General features: G+C 48.4%; 8 protein-coding genes across 8 annotated transcripts; 4 read left to right on the forward strand and 4 right to left on the reverse strand.

The window, feature by feature from the left end:
• Positions 1-1,286: 1,286 nt before the first annotated feature.
• Positions 1,287-2,396, reverse strand: LOC309572636 (histone H2B 1/2/3/4/6). The gene is made up of 2 exons (XM_082281035.1): positions 1,898-2,396; positions 1,287-1,545 (listed from the first exon to the last, which is right to left on the reverse strand). The coding sequence occupies exon 1, from the start codon at positions 2,356-2,358 to the stop codon at positions 1,978-1,980; it is 381 nt and encodes a 126-aa protein (XP_082137161.1). The 5' UTR covers positions 2,359-2,396; the 3' UTR covers positions 1,287-1,545; positions 1,898-1,977.
• Positions 2,397-2,707: 311 nt separating this feature from the next.
• On the forward strand, positions 2,708-3,097 carry LOC309571754 (histone H2A-IV; the record flags this gene model as incomplete). Its single annotated transcript, XM_082279552.1, has 1 exon — positions 2,708-3,097. The coding sequence occupies one exon, from the start codon at positions 2,708-2,710 to the stop codon at positions 3,095-3,097; it is 390 nt and encodes a 129-aa protein (XP_082135678.1).
• Positions 3,098-3,235: 138 nt separating this feature from the next.
• On the reverse strand, positions 3,236-4,793 carry LOC309571748 (histone H1-like). Its single transcript, XM_082279529.1, has one exon. It carries the CDS (start codon positions 4,746-4,748, stop codon positions 4,089-4,091), a length of 660 nt encoding a protein of 219 aa, XP_082135655.1. The 5' UTR covers positions 4,749-4,793; the 3' UTR covers positions 3,236-4,088.
• An 8,353-nt stretch (positions 4,794-13,146) lies between these two features.
• LOC309572500 (histone H4) lies at positions 13,147-13,596 on the forward strand (the record flags this gene model as incomplete). Its single annotated transcript, XM_082280831.1, has 1 exon — positions 13,147-13,596. The coding sequence occupies exon 1, from the start codon at positions 13,285-13,287 to the stop codon at positions 13,594-13,596; it is 312 nt and encodes a 103-aa protein (XP_082136957.1). The 5' UTR covers positions 13,147-13,284.
• Positions 13,597-14,450: 854 nt separating this feature from the next.
• Positions 14,451-14,840, reverse strand: LOC309572584 (histone H2A type 2-C; the record flags this gene model as incomplete). Its single annotated transcript, XM_082280952.1, has 1 exon — positions 14,451-14,840. One exon carries the CDS (start codon positions 14,838-14,840, stop codon positions 14,451-14,453), a length of 390 nt encoding a protein of 129 aa, XP_082137078.1.
• Positions 14,841-16,133: 1,293 nt separating this feature from the next.
• On the forward strand, positions 16,134-16,544 carry LOC309571780 (histone H3.2; the record flags this gene model as incomplete). Its single annotated transcript, XM_082279585.1, has 1 exon — positions 16,134-16,544. One exon carries the CDS (start codon positions 16,134-16,136, stop codon positions 16,542-16,544), a length of 411 nt encoding a protein of 136 aa, XP_082135711.1.
• An 879-nt stretch (positions 16,545-17,423) lies between these two features.
• On the forward strand, positions 17,424-17,813 carry LOC309572073 (histone H2A type 2-C; the record flags this gene model as incomplete). The annotated part of the gene is made up of 1 exon (XM_082280071.1): positions 17,424-17,813. One exon carries the CDS (start codon positions 17,424-17,426, stop codon positions 17,811-17,813), a length of 390 nt encoding a protein of 129 aa, XP_082136197.1.
• An 818-nt stretch (positions 17,814-18,631) lies between these two features.
• LOC309572347 (histone H4) lies at positions 18,632-18,976 on the reverse strand (the record flags this gene model as incomplete). Its single annotated transcript, XM_082280547.1, has 1 exon — positions 18,632-18,976. One exon carries the CDS (start codon positions 18,974-18,976, stop codon positions 18,665-18,667), a length of 312 nt encoding a protein of 103 aa, XP_082136673.1. The 3' UTR covers positions 18,632-18,664.
• Between the last annotated feature and the right edge of the window lie 1,702 nt (positions 18,977-20,678).

Genomic DNA, 20,678 nt, shown 5'->3' on the forward strand with positions numbered 1-20,678 from the left:
CTACTACTTTTACCTCTGGTGAAAGGAACGAGTTCAAAATTTTCCACGGTTGTAGCTCTCTGTTAGTTCAGAGACTTTGTCCTCAGCACTGTTAGAAAAATGAGAGTTGTGTTAGTCACAGCAGATGTCAAATGCTATGTTCACAGAGCCCCCTAATATGCCTTATCATTCATACTGAATCAGCAATACTTTATTTTCTGTTGAGCAGAGTTTTATGGGCCTAGAAACAATTTCACACATTGAAATAATCTATTAAAAAAAATCCTCCGAATTTCTGTGACAGCTGCTAATGAAGCGTGCAACACGGAGCACACAGAGACAGGAAAGGCAAAATGAACACTTATGAGCTGCGAGGCCAAAAGGCATCACTGAGCTCCTACTTCAAATCAGGCAGCAGGGCTGGCACCTGATAGCTGTAGTTCCAACTGGAGTATTTTAACATGACTGATTATGCAGAACAGCCACCGACCAATTGTTCTGCTGACCACCTTCACTGTCAAAATATAAGCACTTCTTTGTGCTTTTCTAGTGACTCAGGTACACTTAAAAAGCTTAGAGACTGGAGTATACCATGGTTTATTAATCTTTTAAGGTATTAGACATAAACAGATGCCCAGAATAAGCAACCTGTGTTTCAGAGTTTGCACCAAAGCACTTGGAGAGATGTCAAAACACCATTTTAAGCTGATAAAGAAGAGGATGGAGAGAGCCTCTTCCCACTGGATATCTGAAATCCAATCTGAGAAGTCCCCATAAACCCTCAAACTGAAATTAACTTCTATTAGGTAATAGGTGACAAATTTATGAGAGACCTGGTGCCTGTCTCATTACCTGTACTACCAAACAACGTGCAAGTCAGTACTTCAAAGTGCACTTTGGTGATTCTGTGGTCCCTGTACAAATTATGTTCAGAAGTTCACAATACATACTTGCAATTCAGGATTATTCAGATCTAGTTTGAAAGTGATAATGAATTTGATCTGGGTCTAGGGTAGCATGTAATTATCCAAGAACGTGATGGAGTGACTCAGAAAGCCTGCAGTTTGAGCCTAATTAGTAGCTTTATGATAAACTGATAGCTTACAAAGCCAGCCCAGGATATCTAGTTCCTTAGTATTTCATAGTTTTAATACAATTAGTTACAGATAAATGCAGAAAAGACAAGTAAGAGAAAAAAAAAAATTAATTTTCACGTGTTTTCTTAGTTACAAGGGGAGCCTAAAGCAGTCACAGGGAGAAGCTAGGAAAGTTGCTATAACAAAAAAAAAAAATCACATGAACAGTAGAATTATTAAGACAAATAGAGAAAATAAAGGCGATTTCAGAAAGTACTTCTGCGTTGTATTGGTGACTGGGCTATTGGCAAGAGCTTTGGATAAATGTCACTTGTTGCTACATAAATTCTTTTGTAGTAGAGTGCACTGTACTCACCTCTTACTTCTCCTACAAAGACCCCAGACACAGCACCATCAAGTGGTAGATCTTACTATAGCACGGCTGTACGTGGATGAGTACTCGTTAGTAATAATTTCGATTCCCTCCTAACTAGAAAAATCCAGAAATATTTCTTTCAGCTACAACATATATATAACAGGAAAACTTTGAATAGTAAGGTGTTACTCATATACAATGACACTGAAAATTGTGAGAACCATAAATTAAGGAAAACCAGCATCAGCTAAGAAAACTCCAACACCCCCAGCCGATTTAAAACACCTTTAGTTACAGATCTATTGCAGCTAGTGAATGTTAAGACAATTAACTGGAGACCAGTATTTTATAAAAATAACCCCTAAGTTGCATGCAAAACCTAAAAGCCCCTCAAAAAAAAAAAAACCAAAAAAACCAAAAACCAAACCTTAAAAGAAGCTTTCAGAATAATAAGGTTTTTTCTTACGTGATTATACAGCCCTTTTATTGAAAAAGTGGGTGGCTCTTAAAAGAGCCTTTGGGTTGCAAGTGACGGTCCGAGACGCCCTACTTGGAGCTGGTGTACTTGGTGACAGCCTTGGTGCCCTCGGACACGGCGTGCTTGGCCAGCTCGCCGGGCAGCAGCAGCCGCACGGCCGTCTGGATCTCCCGCGACGTGATGGTGGAGCGCTTGTTGTAGTGCGCCAGGCGCGACGCCTCGCCGGCGATGCGCTCGAAGATGTCGTTGACGAAGGAGTTCATGATGCCCATGGCCTTGGACGAGATGCCCGTGTCGGGGTGCACCTGCTTCAGCACCTTGTACACGTAGATCGAGTAGCTCTCCTTGCGGCTCTTCTTGCGCTTCTTGTCCCCTTTCTTTTGGGTCTTGGTGACCGCCTTCTTGGAGCCCTTCTTGGGCGCGGGGGCGGACTTGGCCGGCTCAGGCATGGCGACAACTGCTTATCTCCGAAACTGCACACAGCCGCTCTGCGATAAACCGAGGAGCGAAGTGAGGAGAGCGGCTGCGTGCCACGTATTTATAGCTCCAATATGCAAATGAGCAGCATCGGCCCTGCGTATTCTCATTGGTCAGAACACAAAATATGTCATCACTCCCCAGTAGCCGCGTCTGATTGGTCAGAATTCGATTCGCCTTGTCATTGGCTGCCCACACAAGACCTACTTCTCAACCTATCAGCGAAGGGACGAGCTGGTAAAGCGAGAGCAGAGCCGGGGCGCGCCGAGAGTCGGCTGCGCTCTGCTGCCGGTGCCTTTCAGAGGAGGCGAGCAAGGGAAGATGTCCGGCCGGGGCAAGCAGGGCGGGAAGGCGCGCGCCAAGGCCAAGTCGCGCTCGTCGCGGGCCGGGCTGCAGTTCCCCGTGGGCCGCGTGCACCGGCTGCTGCGCAAGGGCAACTACGCGGAGCGCGTGGGCGCCGGCGCCCCGGTGTACCTGGCGGCCGTGCTGGAGTACCTGACGGCCGAGATCCTGGAGCTGGCGGGCAACGCGGCCCGCGACAACAAGAAGACGCGCATCATCCCCCGCCACCTGCAGCTCGCCATCCGCAACGACGAGGAGCTCAACAAGCTGCTGGGCAAGGTGACGATCGCGCAGGGCGGCGTGCTGCCCAACATCCAGGCCGTGCTGCTGCCCAAGAAGACCGACAGCCACAAGGCTAAAGCCAAGTGAGCGCCGAAGCGCCACTGGCGCATTTCTTCTCCAGAAACCCAAAGGCTCTTTTCAGAGCCACCCACAAGATCCTAAGAGAGCTGAGTTATCCAAACAACAGTTAAGGCTATTTTGTATTAATTACTCAACCCGTGTTTTATGTTATTTTTTATTTTTGGCTTGAGATATAGTAGCAACGCTTTCCATATTTTCGTTAACAAACTCGTGTCAAAACGTCCTCTCTCCATACAAGTTCTTCCTGGTATGGAATACTTTCCGTTTAGTTCTTATGTCGGAGAACATAGGAACAGTATTTGTTGAGAGTACCCGTCCCTCCCCGCTTTTCCGCCTCTTTCTTTTCCGAGTGGCTGATACAGTTCCAGAGATAAGAGGCGTAATCGTCTTCGGGGAAGGGAGGGGGAAGGGAAGCGGGCGGGGACTTCCACTGGCCAATCCTTGGGCAAGGCGGGCTTTTTCAAGACTTAAAGCTCTTTCTTTCTCATCGGGAACAAAAGGATTGGGAGAACTGAGAGCTATATTTGTGTCAGTAAAGAAACCCTCCCCTCCTCCCCCCAAACAGACAAAAGGCATTTACGGAGATACCGTAAGAGAAATAATACAATAGATTAGACATGGCTCAGTAGTAGCGTGCCTGGCAATTGCATTATTTTGTTACAAAATATAATCTTTAAAAAAACATACATCCGATTTTTTATCAAATCATTATAAAACATTGTTTCCTGGTAGTCAAAGTAATCACTCGGAAGAAGAAAAGGTCTACACTTCCCTAAAGCCGCCGCGCTATACCGCGTTCATTAGCATTTCTTTCGGTAATCCTAGGGAACAAAAAATACAAAACACAATTGACCTCTTGACGACTTACGAATTACTCGATCCTTGCTGCAGGCTACAGATGACCTCGGTGCATCAGCTCCTTTAGGGAAAGTGTGGGTGGCTCTTAAAAGAGCCGTTGGATAACAAAGTATGTAGAGGAGAACTCTTCTGATACAATTTACTTCTTTTTGGGCGCCGCCTTCTTTGCCTTGGCTGCTTTGGGTTTGGCTGCCTTGGGCTTGGCTGCCTTGGGCTTCACCGCTTTGGCCTTAGCCGGGCTCTTCGCAGCCTTCTTGGGGCGGCCGGCCTTTGCCGCTTTCTTGGGGCTCTTGACCGCTTTCTTGGCCGCTGCAGCTGCCGGCTTCTTGGCCTTCTTGGGGCTCTTCTTCACCGCCGCCGCTTTCTTGGGCTTCTTGGCGGCGCTGGCGGGCTTCTTAGCCGCCGGCTTCTTGGGCTTGGCTGCAGGCGCTCTTTTCTTGGGAGCTTTTTCTTTTACTTCTCCGGGTTTCTTGTTGAGGCGGAAGGAGCCGGAGGCGCCGGTGCCCTTGGTCTGCACCAGGGTGCCCTTGCTGACGAGGCTCTTGAGCCCCAGCTTGATGCGGCTGTTGTTCTTCTCCACATCGTAGCCGCCGGCGGCCAGCGCCTTCTTGAGCGCGGCGAGGGAGAGCCCCTTGCGCTCCTTGGAGGCGGACACGGCCTTGGTGATCAGCTCGGTGACGCTGGGCCCCGCGGGCTTGCGGGCTTTGGAGCCGCTCGCCGCCTTCTTCGGCTTCTTGGCGGCGGCCTTGGCGCCGGGCGCGGGCGCATCGGGGGCGGCGGCGGGAGCGGTCTCGGACATCGCGGCGACTTCCTCTGCGGAGCAGGCGAACACAATTGGGCTGGCCCGGGTCAGATGCTCGTATTTTTAGAGCGGAGCCGCGCGGTGATTGGTGGGTTGCAGAGCCCGCCCCGCTGCACGGCCGGGGAGCCCTTCGGTGTGCTCGATTTGTGTTTCTTTGGACTAACAAAAGTGTATTTTCCTCGGAATTTCTGCCACCAAATCGCCCAATTTCCTCGGTGAGGGGGGAGAAGAGCAGGTACTTGCGTTCGGGAGAGTTTCCTGCGGCAAACACGCGATTTGAGTTAAAGGAGAGGCGATAAATCCCGTGTGCTGCTGCTGGAGAGACCTCTGAAGGGAGAAACTTTTGTTTTTCCTTGCAAATTAAAAATTTCCTTTTGACATAAATGTTATAGCAACAACTCAGCCTGATTATTTAGAGGGTTTTCTTGGGGTCAAAGTTGAAATCTGACGAATTAAAGCTATTTTGACAGTTTAAATTGATTTTGAAGAGGAGGAAGTAACACAAACTCCTTTTTCAGCTGTGAATATGGATTAAGAACCGGTTCCTTTGACCATGTGTTTTACCTCCTAAAACGCTAAAGTCTAGTGTAATAGTGTCTCGTACAACCTCCTATTGCACTTTTTATAGAAACATAAGCAATTTGTTATTATCTGGAGATTTATGAACATACAGTTGGTTTATTTTGTCTTCCTGGAATTTCAGTACAAGGGAGGCAAAGTTACCCTGCTGCCCTATGTGGGGTGTTTTCTTTTTGTTTGTTTCCCATATGAATTTTTCTACCAATTATTAAGTAAATCAAGCTATTTGCTTTTCATGCTCCATTTTATTTTGAAGTAAATAGTCATTTGATACCTTAGGTTACAGAACTGCAGCTTTGTAAAAGAAAGCAATCTCCTAAACTTCTGTTGTTTATGGAAATTATCTTTGTCTCTGGTTAATTTAAGATTTGCAAGGACCAGCATCACAGTTTAGTAATTATGCTCTTAGTTCCTGAAGAGTATTTTCTTGTTATATATTTTCTCTAAAAGTAGTAGAATTTTAAACCATATTACTGTTTGGATTTTTTTATGCATCTCAAAGAATATGGCTACACAAAGGTTTAGGTAAAGCCTCTGAATTCTGAATCCTCTTTCCACTCTAAATAAAACCCACCTCATTATTACTTGTGCATTTTACAGCAATCACTGAAATAAGGAAATGCCTTTATGGTAAAAACTAAAGCACTTTGTGATAACCTGAGTTTTAACAAGGGGAGAGGTAGGCCATAGGTCATTCCTAAAGGACCAGGAAAGAGCCAATCAATACTGATATCTGGTGGAAGATGTTGTAATACGCTGAACAGAGCAGAGCTCTGGAATAATATTTCATTAATCTGTAACCGATTATGAAAAAAAGTGTATTATCCGTTGCCTTGTGTAGTTATTTAAGAAACACGAAGACTACACTACAGCCAGCCCTTTAGTAATACCTGATGTAACATAAAACATGAATACAGTATTTAAGTACATATTAGCAACCAGGAATTCAGATTGTATCAGTAGGCAGTTTTAGGGAAATGTAATTTTATTTCTATGTCATGGTTTCATTACGATGGCTGTTTTGTAAATACTAAAATGTATATAAGATGAGAGATTTTTTTACATTTGCTGTAAGATTGTGTTTCAGGGAATGTGGAACTATGAATAAATGCACTGAAGGGAAGAATTGTGACTGCTGCCCCATAAGTATAAAATACAAAAAAAAAAAAAAAAAGGTTGCAGTAAAACTGCACCTGAGTTCTGTAATGCTTTAAGGGGAAAATAATTGAGAGAAGAACTAATCAAATTGTGACTTTCAAGGTTCTGTTTGGCAATCCTGCCATAGTAAGGATACAGGGATTAAACAATTTGGAGTGGGTGTGGGTATTGCAGATATACCTTCAGAAACTGCCAAATGAAAGTAAAATGTTTTGAAGACTTTATCCTGTATTATGTAAATCAGTGAATTAACCTTTCCACTGATTTGACTGCATAGTGTAATAAGGTAGCAACTGCTGGGAACATATGAAATTTAGCAGTTGCCTAGAGACTTCATTGCATATAGACAGAGGAAAAGCACAGGCCATGAGTGACATGTCAGCAAAATGAAAAATTCATTGTTGCTTATTCTTGTTATTTTGAACACATTTACTTCAGTAATCTTCACTGGAAAAAATGTAAATATTCCAGCTCTCATTTGTGCCTTCACAGAATGTTCATTCACACTTGGTGGTGGCAAAATTGAGGTGGTTAATAGCCACTATCCCAGTTTTCTGCCTGGATTTTCTCCCAGCAGCTGCAACCCTGTCCCCATTTCCAAAAAGGACTACTAAGTATATATGGGTCTCTAGTTACAATCTAGTAACTTAAACTGAAGTAACTTCAGAAATTTCATGGCAGAGAGAGAAACTATGATTTTTTTTTATGGTTTTGCAGCAAAGACATAAACCAAGTTTAGTGATGTAGAATTTCTACTTGGAACACATATTCTTCTTTATGTGAAAGAAATACATGCAGGAACAATATTGTGGAAAATTATTTGGCATATTTATATTGTGGAAAAGTATAATATTGTGGAAAAGTATTTGGCAATTTTAAAAACTGCTGCTCTGCAGTCAGAGCAGATAGTCAAAAAAGAATGAATGGATGTGCTCAGGCAGAGAAAAAATGTGGTGAAGGATTACCTAAAAGGCAGAAGTGGGAGTTTTGCCACTAACTGAACAAATGAGGAAGGGAAATAATCCTGGTTTAGAGATAGGATATTGTGGAAAAATTTCATTGAGAAGACACTACATAGACTTTTACATGAAGTTTGTTTTTCCCAGTGAGACTGGAGGGAGGTAGAATTCATTATTCATTAAAAGAGAAGGAAAGTAATATCAGCATCTCCAGAGATACTTCTGGAGAAGGCACCACTGTAAGGTCTACTTCATATGAATGACTTCAATCCATCTCACCTTATGGGCACCCTAGCAAGCCACACTACATAACAAACCTGCAGTCTGAGCCCTTCCTGCAAGACGCTTCCCTTCAGATACCAAAATCTATCCAACTTTTGCAGTTATCTTTTAAGACCTCTTGGCGTAAGCAAGGAGACAGAGGAACCACAGTCAAGGGCTGGCACTACACCCGAGAGCTATCAAACGTTCCCATCTGCAGTTTGGGACCTGCCAATACTTGTTCCTAGGAAAATAAGCTGTGGGTTATATTTAGGTATGTTTGCAATAAGGAGAGGTAGCACAGTAGTTGTTCTCAGGCAATTTTGTTAGGAGCCATTAGCATGAGAGCCAGCCACACGAATGTGGCTACTGGGCTGCTCTACCTGCTGTAGCTGAGTGCTGTGGTCAGTCATTCTTAGACAGCTGGAGGAAGTACACCAGAGCCCCTCTCCTTGCTTCAGATGGCAATTTCCAGAGAGATTTAGGGGAGGGCCTTTACATTATGTGCTGCATTCCCACATACATGTTCCACAGGAAAGAGGTATAAATGCTCCCTGCAACCTGTGATTACACTCCTATTACAGTGTTACACCCATGCCTTACTTGCCCTCAGTGACTTCATCTTTCATCTGAGTTGCAAATGTAATAACACTTGTGTGATCCAACCAGCCAGCACAGTTTAGCAACTTTTAACACTTAGCTAAGGAATTTTAAAGTGATACCTACCAAACTACAAACTTGTTGCAGCTCAGCAAAACAAGCCTCAGCCTACATAGTACTAATGTTGCTGCTGCTACTGCTGTTAAGGCTCCTGAGTATCCTGAGGTCACATAAGGCCTTTTAAATTCAGGGGATGAGTGAGCATCTGTAGGGAGCAGAACAAAGAGGGTAGGACAACAGATGACTATCCCCACAGACTCAGCTTCCTGGAATGTTGTACACTCCTCCCTGTACCCTTGGTTAAGGGTTGGGGCACCTGTTGTGTCCTCCCTTCTTCATTGCCATGGCGTGTAATTTTGCAATTGAAAATCTATAGTCTGAAATCTGGATATGTCCATAGTTAGGAGGCGCTGGGAAGGAAATCCTTTCTGGGAAAGGAAAAAAAAGTCAGCAAAAATACAGGGGGCCAAAACCCTTCTGAGAACAGCTAATGAAAAATGTATGGACTTTGTTCTTTACTCTGTGTGTGTTTATTAGGTCAAGGCTTTTTTTACTTCTTTCACACACAATGAAAAGGTCCTCAGTCAGTCAGATATCAAAGAATATAATTATTTCTATCCCAAAGTAATTTGGTCTTCTAAAACTAATCCAAGCCACTTGAAAATTTGTGTTCTTGACCACGCAGGCATGGTTTGAATGTAGTCATCAATGGGAGATTGAGGACACCTCGGGCCCTGAGACAAACTGTCCATGAAAGGTAAACAACATTAACAGAAGCTGCATCATCTATGGCTCCCCAAAGAAATTGTCTCCTCCTGAATCAAAAGTGCCTCGCTGTGACCTTCATTTACTGGTGAAGTGCACCATGGAAGGGTGCCACCACACTGTCTCCTCATAGCGACCTCTCCATCCGCACGGAATCCTGGCTGCTCAGACTAGTGAGCAGCTCACACGCAGTGATGCTGAGCAACTCACTCCTCCTGCCCACAACACCGCAGCACTTCTGTGTGTTTTCTGCCCTCCAGACTTTCCTGCTGGTGTGATAGTGCTGTGACTTCTGGTATGAGGGAGAGAGCAATGTGATGAATCTAAATGTTGCTTCCCACTCCAGCCAGAAACGTGTTTGGAACCTATGGAGGGACAAAGTGTCCTCAGACACATTGTGCATGCGCAGCTGCTCTGCAATCTGCCATCTCCCTGGCTGTTGACACCCCAGACACTGATGTGACATGCTTCCAGGTAAATTTGGGTTGGCAGGCAACTCATTTTTTGCCACACAGGCACTGACAGTAGCACCCAGGCACCACATAGGCTGAGAGCCAGAGCACTGTGCGACACACCATGCAGAGGTGCTCTCCTTAAGTGATGCTGCCTTCCTGTTATTCATCAGAGGTGAAGCAGGTACTGGCTCTAGGTAAGGCTGCTTGTGCCAGCTTTCTAGAGCAGGAGTATTGCAAGGTAGCATTTGGGTGCTAGCTGGATAGGCTGGCTGTTTTCCCATAGAAGGGAACAAAGAGGTTTTGAAGAGTTGTTCACCGTGTAAGTGTTGTGCTGTAGTTCATGTTTTTACAGTACGTGCTTTGCAGCTGTGCTGTCCGTGGTCTGCTGCCAGAGTAGCACTATCTCAGGTCAGTATGTTGTCCAGATTGCCAGGGGCACTGGAGGGGCTGGCTGGTGCCTCAATTTCCCCACAATATATAAATGAGGTCAGTCACTTCTGCTGTCATACAGTTAGAAAATTAGGAATCTGGCTTCAGAGGCTCGTGAGGCTTTGTATATACAGTTTGGGCACAGTCAGGAAGAATGCATTTCATCTATTTTGCCTGCAACTTGCCTTGGTCCCAGAAAGGATTGGCTTCCATAACGAGCGTATTAGAACTAAATCTTGGTCTTTATGGCACAGGTTTTTTTTCTGCTTTGGAACTGAAAATGCAATCAAGATTTTGTTGATTTGGTTTTGAAATAGGGAATAGAGTAACAGCTTTAACTTTTGCATGCTGTTGGAGGTTAGTAGTTTGTAACATCTGACAGTTAACTGTGTGCTTAACAAGAGCAGCACAGAAGGCCAGCAATGAGCAACTAGGAGCAGGGATCAGCAGACATCCAGCTGTACAGAGGTGATAAGTAAAGAGAAACCTGCTTGGGTTTGGGTTTGCTCAAACTGCAGTGAGACATGTTCAAGGAAACCTAATAGGCAAAGTTACTCAAAGCTATTGAGAACGGGGCCTGCTGATGAGTAAGGTGAACATTTGATAAATTCTGATGTTAATTGTCCAGATCTATGGCATGTTCATTTTAATAAAGAACTTCACTGGGGGAAAAAGAAAATGGAACCAAAACCTAAGTGGAGGAAAAATTGTAATCTGTGCTTCTTTTATTAATTCTTCAGAAGAAAACAAGTCTTGGCATGCTTGAGTACATTGGAAGGCTTTCAAGGGTTGTCACTGTTAGCCACATCAGTGGATGAAGACAGGAATTTTTGTTTGCATTTGACACTAATGGAAAAAATGGGTTCTTAATGTTCTAATCTGTTTGGGTTTAGATTTTTCTTATTTTCATTTTACCACATGTACTTATTGTCCCTACATGGTGAATGGTCTTAGCTTTAGTTTATTGTTTTGTTTGGGTTTTTTGGGGTTTTGTTTGTCACCTTCCCCTAGGGTAGCAGGGTCATCTAGTTATGGTCCTTTCAAACTTGAGGAGCACACTGGCTGTTAGGCTAGTATTGGGAACACATAAAAGCTGTAATTCTGGGAGCAGTCAGAAGAATACATACTGTAGTAATAGAACTTGTTTCTTAAATTAGTGATATCAGCAGGGAGCCAGAGTGCAGAGAAATTAATGGGTGATATGAGCAGGACAGCCTTGAGATTCTGCTCTCTTTGAATTGCATTCTAGAAACATAATTATGTCACTTGAAGAACTGAGTAATTAACAGGAAACTTCATTCTGGACCAATATCCCAACTGTGACAGAGGCCAGTAAATAAAGAGGGTAAGAACAATAGCTGATAATCTCATCAAAGTGGTCCTTTATGGTTTAGTGCTTTGTGGGCTGGAGACTCATTGAGTCAGAGGGGATGTCTTTGAATTAGGGAGCCACAAATGGATTTTTCTTCTTTGTGTTTAGCAGTTGCTTTCTCCAGGCGAAACATTTTTCATGTTTTAGGATTTTGCTTTAGCATTACAAATCATGAAAGGTTGAGGAATAGGTGAGTGGGAGTGGTAGATGGACAAATGAGTGATGGACATGTATACTATGTGGACTGTATCCCTGTCATAGTGGAGAATTTCATTAATATGTGGTTAGCTGTCCTTAGTGTGTGCCTGTGTTATAAAATGCTGCTGGAAAACAAACATGAAGTGGAACAAAATGGCAACCAGCAAGGAGAGTGGACTGAATACCCTTCACTGTAGCTGCAGAGAGATTAAGATAATGTATGTGGAACAGAGGGAATGGCAAGTCATTTAGAGGAAGAGATAAAAAGGAATGATAAGTCTTCAGGGCCAGGAGAGACATTCTTATATAAAATATCTGAGTTGAAAGATGCTGTGAAACAATGACTTCACCATTGTATTTTTAGACCCTGTCACTTTTTCAGACTTACCTTCCTGGAGTCACTGTGATTAAGGCAGAAAAAAATGCCAGAGTCAACGAGAAAAAAGGTTGCCAGAGTTCACAGAGATCTCTCCTAGCCCTTCATCTTGAAGGACTTTCTTCTGTCTCTATGTGAGTAATGATGTGTGTATTTGGCCATAAAGAGCACAGGCAAATTCTCCATATTTGAATTATGTTAACTTCATAGACCCAGTGGGTCTTGTACTACAAATAGGAGGACTGCAGGTATAGCCAACAGAAATGAGGCAGGGATTGGAAAGTCATGATGACTGATTATTAGAGTCATGAAGTTATACCAAAAAACCAGAAATGTCATCATACCCTTGTAAAAGGAAAACATACACATAAAAGAAAGAGTATCCACTCAGAATCAATCCACTCAAGCCTTTGAAAACATGGGGCACACATGAACATGGCTGGCATAGCCGTTTTTGTTGTGCATTTCGCATATGTTATTAGTTTGCATCCAGTTAGAAGCAATTACCTTAATGGAAAGATAATGCTTTTTATATATCACCAGGATGTCTGGGATTTAGTGTGAAGCAAATACTAGAGACAGGAAAAAAAAAAAAAGGGTGAATGGGAAGCAAACTCTAAAGACACTAGGAGAGAAAATAAAGCATCTTCATTTTATTGCTGAAAAAGCCCTATGCAAATTGCCACTGATACAGTATGCTGAGAATCAGGTATAGCCTGCTTCTGGAAAGACACATGTTTCCTTCTGGTCTAAGGTGAATACTTAGGCATAATGTTCCTCATGCTTCAGACTATATAAGACAAATTCTGCCCTAAGGTCATGAAATTGACCCAGAAGGTCATATATTTGTAAGATGGTTCTCAGTATATCGAATGCCTGAATACAACCTCAGAAGTGAGACGATATAGTCAACGTGGCCTTAACATCTATACGCGGAGGCCTAAAGACCGACAGCTCCGTGTGCAGTGGCATTGCCGAAACATCAGGGGAAAAAAAAAAAAAAAGGCTTTCTGCATTCTCGCCACGGCCAGAGGGGAAGAAGCCGGGGAAAGCTGTTCCGGGGAGCCGAGGGCCTGGGGGATTCTGAGCGAGGCAGGGGGGAGGGAGGGGGGCAGAGACGGAGGCGGGGACAGGCGCGGAGAAGGCGGCCGGGACCCCGGGGCGGTGCTGGCGAGCGGCGAAAGGGGCGGAGGCGCAGGCCCGGCCCCCGGCCGCCGAGCCCGCCCCTGCTCCCAACCAGGTCGGACCGCGCCGCATAAAGGCCGCGGCGCGGGCGGCGCTGGGGCACAGCAGCGGGGCTGGTGATAGCGCTAGCGGCAGCATGTCAGGTCGGGGTAAGGGCGGCAAGGGGCTCGGCAAGGGCGGCGCTAAGCGCCACCGCAAGGTGCTGCGCGACAACATCCAGGGCATCACCAAGCCGGCCATCCGCCGCCTGGCTCGGCGCGGCGGCGTCAAGCGCATCTCGGGGCTCATCTACGAGGAGACGCGCGGCGTGCTCAAGGTGTTCCTGGAGAACGTGATCCGCGACGCCGTCACCTACACGGAGCACGCCAAGAGGAAGACGGTCACGGCCATGGACGTGGTCTACGCCCTCAAGCGCCAGGGTCGCACCCTCTACGGCTTTGGCGGCTAAAGCGTTTTCCTTTTTTATCGTACCACTGCGACAAAAACCTAAAGGCTCTTCTAAGAGCCACCCACATTTTCATTTAAAAGAGCTGTGTTGCTGTGTTTTTAATGGTCATTGTTGGCTTGATCTTTAGTGTTATTTTAACATTAAAGCTTGCTTTTGTTCTGCTTCAGGCCTGTTGGGCTGCTCTCCTCCAGCGGCCTTCAGGTGAGTAGAGAAACCCAACAAAATCTGTCCAGACCAAGAATAAAATACACTTTTCTCTAAGAAGATAAGCATTGGATTGTGGTATGCTTAAGTTCTCTACGACAGGACATTGCGCTATATTCTTTTTCTCATTCCCGCTCGTGTCTGAAAAGGGGGACTGGGCAATTAGCTCCAGGGACTATAGCAACGCTGGGGGAGGAGGCTCTTCACTCTGCCGGGCGGCAGTGGCGGCCGCGGGAGCGCGGGCCCGTATCCAAGAAGGGTTAAGCGCCCGCGCGGTTTCCGAAAGAGCGCGCGGGCCACGATTGGCTCCGGGACATCCCGCGCCCGGCGGAGCCCGCGCTCCCCTTCCTCCCGCGCTCGTCCCCGAACAGCACAGGGAACAGAGTGCTCCGACCGATCCCGGCCCGGGAGTAAAACGCAGACAGCCCGGCCGCGCCTGAGCACTCCGGCAGAACCGGCCAGGGCTGGGTACACGAAAGACACTCCAAACCACACACACACCCAAGGACAAACGCAAGGCGCCCTTCCCTTCCCTTCTTCCCCCCGGCGCCCACTCCGCAGCATTTCAAGCTCTTTCTCGAGGTTGTGGGTGGCTCTGAAAAGAGCCTTTGGGTTTCGCCTCTGGGCTCGGGACGCTTCCCTCGCCTGGTTTACTTGCTCTTGGCTTTGTGGCTCTCAGTCTTCTTGGGCAGCAGCACGGCCTGGATGTTGGGCAGCACGCCGCCCTGCGCGATCGTCACCTTGCCCAGCAGCTTGTTGAGCTCCTCGTCGTTGCGGATGGCGAGCTGCAGGTGGCGGGGGATGATGCGCGTCTTCTTGTTGTCGCGGGCCGCGTTGCCCGCCAGCTCCAGGATCTCGGCCGTCAGGTACTCCAGCACGGCCGCCAGGTACACCGGGGCGCCGGCGCCCACGCGCTCCGCGTAGTTGCCCTTGCGCAGCAGCCGGTGCACGCGGCCCACGGGGAACTGCAGCCCGGCCCGCGACGAGCGCGACTTGGCCTTGGCGCGCGCCTTCCCGCCCTGCTTGCCCCGGCCGGACATCGCTGCTGACGCTGCTCCGCGAACAAACCCCCGCTGCCACCGAAACACAGCAGGTGAGTGACAGCCGCCCTGAGGCCTCCGCCTTTATATCCCCTCCCTTCGCGCGGCCGCCGCCTCCTGATAGGCCGAGGCGCCTGTCGAGGCGCGCGCAGCCCAATGGCACAGCGAATCTCACGCTGACCAATCGCGAGGGGGCAGCGGCCAAAGGCTCCGCCCACGCTCTCCGCGCGGCCAATCACGACCCGCGGCGGGCGGGCCTCGGCTCGCGGCCCCGCCTACGAGAACGGTCGCTCCCGCCGCCGCCGCCGCCGCCGCTCGGACCGGCGGGGTCGCGCTGCCCCGTCCCGCAGTGTTTGCTCTCTCCCGTGCTACATTATACTTTCAAAGCCGCCGGGCTGCACAGTGTGGTCGTGGGAGGCCCGAATCGAGGAAATGGAGACAAAGATAGTGTGGTTCTGTCAGTGAGCGGGAAAAGGGGGAAGGATGGGACAGGCGTAGAATGCAAAGGCAGGAATTCCCCCCCTACGTTTTTAGCTGGTCCTTATTTGAACAGCGGCTCTGCACTTAAAACATTAAATGCATCTAAACTTTCAGGTACAAGCTTTGATTCCTAGACAGATCCCTTGGTTTCACAAGTGCCTAGTACATTTTGCATTTCCATGTATTATCAACAAGAAAGAAAAGGTCTGAACGGTTTGCATTCTTGGGCTAAAAATAATTTTTTTTACTATTCCGTTTTAATTTTTTTCTTTCAAGTAGAATTTTCCAACTACTGTTTTTCCCCGTTATATTTTGCATATTTCTGTGATAGTTTAAGTTATCTGAATAGAAATACAAATAGTTTCCAGGGAACTTTCGTGCGTGTTAGACCTGCTCAAATATATCCACTAAAATAAAAACAGGAAATTTCACACTTGAACGATGACAAACTGACTTAATAAAGCAAAATGTAGTTACAGGTTTACATGCTGTAAGAAAAGTTTTAAGCCTTACATGGTTTAACAGTCAAGTTAAATTCTGTCAGGTAATAACAATATTGAGTCTTAGCGCTCCCGCAAATAGTAATAGCATACGTTATGACTTCTTACAGGAACATAAAGTATTCAGTAACAAAAAGACTGAAAATGTAGGCGGTATCTGACAAGGGCGGGAATTTTAAAATTTGAATCCACCAATGAAACGCAGCACTTACCCGTCTGCCTATCAGAGACGGCACCAGGGCTATAAATACTCCCCGAATACAGAGGCGCTCTTACTCTTGCTGCTGGTGCTTGATTGCCTTCTTTGTGAACGATGGCGCGCACGAAGCAGACGGCGCGTAAGTCGACGGGCGGGAAGGCGCCCCGCAAGCAGCTGGCCACCAAGGCGGCCCGCAAGAGCGCGCCGGCCACGGGCGGCGTCAAGAAGCCGCACCGCTACCGGCCCGGCACGGTGGCGCTGCGCGAGATCCGCCGCTACCAGAAGTCCACGGAGCTGCTGATCCGCAAGCTGCCCTTCCAGCGCCTGGTGCGCGAGATCGCGCAGGACTTCAAGACCGACCTGCGCTTCCAGAGCTCGGCCGTGATGGCGCTGCAGGAGGCCAGCGAGGCCTACCTGGTGGGGCTCTTCGAGGACACCAACCTGTGCGCCATCCACGCCAAGCGCGTCACCATCATGCCCAAGGACATCCAGCTGGCCCGCCGCATCCGCGGTGAGCGTGCATAAGCGTTCTCAAAACATTCCCATCTATATTTAAAAAGGATTTAAACCAACCCAAAGGCTCTTTTAAGAGCCACTCCATACACAATAAAAGGAGCTGCAACACTGAGGTTTGCATTCGGGTATGTAGGCCTATAGAGATAATAAGTAGAGAAAAAAAAAAGCACTGAATATACGCAGTCAGAGTAAACGGAGACGGTTCCTCACTCTGTACTTTAAGGATAGAGTACAAAATGAAGAGACGTTTCATTTTTTTTTTTCCGATGCTGGGATGCGTATGATGTTTTCAAAGTTCGGAAAACTTAAGGTCATAATGGTGTAAGAAAGGGCGAAATTTTCAAGCGGGGAAAATACCCAGCGTGAAACAAAGGGGAATTTACAGTCTTTGTAGTCTCCCCGCGGCCCCTCCGTCTCCTTTATTCACACTGTCTCTGTCTTTCTCTCCATTTCCTCGATTCGGGCCTCCCACGACCACACTGTGTAGCCCGGCGGCTTTGAAAGTATAATGTAGCACGGGAGAGAGCAAACACTGCGGGACGGGGCAGCGCGACCCCGCCGGTCCGAGCGGCGGCGGCGGCGGCGGCGGCGGCGGGAGCGACCGTTCTCGTAGGCGGGGCCGCGAGCCGAGGCCCGCCCGCCGCGGGTCGTGATTGGCCGCGCGGAGAGCGTGGGCGGAGCCTTTGGCCGCTGCCCCCTCGCGATTGGTCAGCGTGAGATTCGCTGTGCCATTGGGCTGCGCGCGCCCCGACAGGCGCCTCGGCCTATCAGGAGGCGGCGGCCGCGCGAAGGGAGGGGATATAAAGGCGGAGGCCTCAGGGCGGCTGTCACTCACCTGCTGTGTTTCGGTGGCAGCGGGGGTTTGTTCGCGGAGCAGCGTCAGCAGCGATGTCCGGCCGGGGCAAGCAGGGCGGGAAGGCGCGCGCCAAGGCCAAGTCGCGCTCGTCGCGGGCCGGGCTGCAGTTCCCCGTGGGCCGCGTGCACCGGCTGCTGCGCAAGGGCAACTACGCGGAGCGCGTGGGCGCCGGCGCCCCGGTGTACCTGGCGGCCGTGCTGGAGTACCTGACGGCCGAGATCCTGGAGCTGGCGGGCAACGCGGCCCGCGACAACAAGAAGACGCGCATCATCCCCCGCCACCTGCAGCTCGCCATCCGCAACGACGAGGAGCTCAACAAGCTGCTGGGCAAGGTGACGATCGCGCAGGGCGGCGTGCTGCCCAACATCCAGGCCGTGCTGCTGCCCAAGAAGACTGAGAGCCACAAAGCCAAGAGCAAGTAAACCAGGCGAGGGAAGCGTCCCGAGCCCAGAGGCGAAACCCAAAGGCTCTTTTCAGAGCCACCCACAACCTCGAGAAAGAGCTTGAAATGCTGCGGAGTGGGCGCCGGGGGGAAGAAGGGGGAAGGGCAGGGCGCCTGCGTTTGTCCTTGGGTGCGTGTGTGGTTTGGAGTGTCTTTCGTGTACCCAGCCCTGGCCGGTTCTGCCGGAGTGCTCAGGCGCGGCCGGGCTGTCTGCGTTTTACTCCCGGGCCGGGATCGGTCGGAGCACTCTGTTCCCTGTGCTGTTTGGGGACGAGCGCGGAAGGGGAGCGCGGGCTCCGCCGGGCGCGGGATGTCCCGGAGCCAATCGTGGCCCGCGCGCTCTTTTGGAAACCGCGCGGGCGCTTAACCCTTCTTGGACACGGGCCCGCGCTCCCGCGGCCGCCACTGCCGCCCGGCAGAGTGAAGAGCCTCCTCCCCCAGCGTTGCTATAGTCCCTGGAGCTAATTGCCCAGTCCCCCTTTTCAGACACGAGCGGGAATGAGAAAAAGAATATAGCGCAATGTCCTGTCGTAGAGAACTTAAGCATACCACAATCCAATGCTTATCTTCTTAGAGAAAAGCGTATTTTATTCTTGGCCTGGCCAGGTTTTGTTGGGTTTCTCTACTCACCTGAAGGCCGCTGGAGGAGAGCAGCCCAACAGGCCTGAAGCAGGACAAAAGCAAGCTTTAATGTTAAAATAACACTAAAGATCAAGCCAACAATGACCATTAAAAACACAGCAACACAGCTCTTTTAAATGAAAATGTGGGTGGCTCTTAGAAGAGCCTTTGGGTTTTTGTCGCAGTGGTACGATAAAAAAGGAAAACGCTTTAGCCGCCAAAGCCGTAGAGGGTGCGACCCTGGCGCTTGAGGGCGTAGACCACGTCCATGGCCGTGACCGTCTTCCTCTTGGCGTGCTCCGTGTAGGTGACGGCGTCGCGGATCACGTTCTCCAGGAACACCTTGAGCACGCCGCGCGTCTCCTCGTAGATGAGCCCCGAGATGCGCTTGACGCCGCCGCGCCGAGCCAGGCGGCGGATGGCCGGCTTGGTGATGCCCTGGATGTTGTCGCGCAGCACCTTGCGGTGGCGCTTAGCGCCGCCCTTGCCGAGCCCCTTGCCGCCCTTGCCCCGACCAGACATGCTGCCGCTAGCGCTATCACCAGCCCCGCTGCTGTGCCCCAGCGCCGCCCGCGCCGCGGCCTTTATGCGGCGCGGTCCGACCTGGTTGGGAGCAGGGGCGGGCTCGGCGGCCGGGGGCCGGGCCTGCGCCTCCGCCCCTTTCGCCGCTCGCCAGCACCGCCCCGGGGTCCCGGCCGCCTTCTCCGCGCCTGTCCCCGCCTCCGTCTCTGCCCCCCTCCCTCCCCCCTGCCTCGCTCAGAATCCCCCAGGCCCTCGGCTCCCCGGAACAGCTTTCCCCGGCTTCTTCCCCTCCGGGAGGCGACATCCCCAGACCTGCCTATGAAGTTTTGAGCACGTCCCCGCGGTCGACTCTCTCTGGGCTCGGTGTGACCAGCCTCTCGTGCCTCGGAGGCTCGCCGCGCACTGCGCCCTTGCGCCGGGGTTCGGCCGGTATTGCGGACTCCGGGAATCCTTAGAGTGTATTAGCGCTGCGCTCTCCCCGTACCGTGTTCCCGAAAAGCGTTAGGGGCTGCTTTCCTTGACTTTGCCTTTTTGCCTCCTGCCACCTGCTGGGCATCATGTAATTTCCTTCAAACATTGTCACATTACATTTTTTGCCAAGTGACATGAAAGATAGGAGCATATATTTGTCTTCCTGTTGCTGTTGCTGTTTCAGATTTACAATGAATACTTTCAACGTTATTGTGTTTTACCTGCAGCACAACATACTTTTTTTTTTTTTTTTCACCTCCCACATTTGGGTAAAAATAAACTATGTCTTGGGAGCACTAATTTTTTCCAAGAATGGGTGCAAATATAAAGATTTGATTTCGTTTTATTTTCCTTTGTGAGTAGCACTAAATCGTCTAAATTGCTTGCTCTTCTGATGCTGTGTAGTGTATACTGGGAACTTATATGGCAGTACTTTATAAAGAAACTTAACCACATACACCTTACAGTGAAAATAACTGTCAGAAAATGTATGTCCACTTTCTTATTCTTTCTTTTTTAGATACGGGTTTTGGGCCAACATATGCTCTGGAACCCTTTTAAGCAGAATCTCATGGGAATATATATATCTATCTTACAAAACAATTAATAACTTAGTAATTGATAATGCCACAGGCTAACTATGGCAATTATGGTGTTAGGTAATTGTGAAAATTCTGAAATAATTTCTTAAGGTTTTTCTTAATTTATTTCCCGTGTTTAAATTTTCCAAGACGTAGTTCTTTTGGGGGGATGTAATGTTTTTCTGAGGGGGCTGGTGTTGTTTGGTCTTTTGCTTAGTTGGTTTTTGGCTTGGTTTGGGTTTTTTTTTCAGAAAATCAGCATGAAAATATTTTTTTATGTGGATGAAATTTTAATTTGTATGTTACAAACACTAGGCTGAATTCTTTATATTTCATCAGTGAGGACCAGTGTTGAACATGTGAAAAGGGAGCCTGTCAGCTGTAAACTGAATCTCAAAATTACTCTTAGCTGCAGCAAACAGCAGAAATTGCTATGAAATGGCTGCCCTGGCCTTTACATGCCCCTAAACGTTTACAGATATGTAAAGCCTTGGAAAGCAAGGTTTCACACACATTGAGTTTGTATTTAGCACTTTTTTGAATAATATTTTCACTGACTTGTGAGTCATCTGGTCATCTACCCCCTTTTTATCTACTTCAGTGCATGCTGAAGAATCCACCTAATAATCTCCTCTTATGTGCAAGGGTTA

This window comes from Coloeus monedula (genome assembly GCF_965178545.1).
Source record: "Coloeus monedula genome assembly, chromosome: 4".
NCBI lineage: Eukaryota > Metazoa > Chordata > Aves > Passeriformes > Corvidae > Coloeus > Coloeus monedula.

Bases quoted from the DNA above. Each gene is read 5' to 3' on its own strand.
- LOC309572636 (XM_082281035.1), bottom strand. From the start codon at position 2,358: ATGCCTGAGCCGGCCAAGTCCGCCCCCGCGCCCAAGAAGGGCTCCAAG.
- LOC309571748 (XM_082279529.1), bottom strand. From the start codon at position 4,748: ATGTCCGAGACCGCTCCCGCCGCCGCCCCCGATGCGCCCGCGCCCGGC.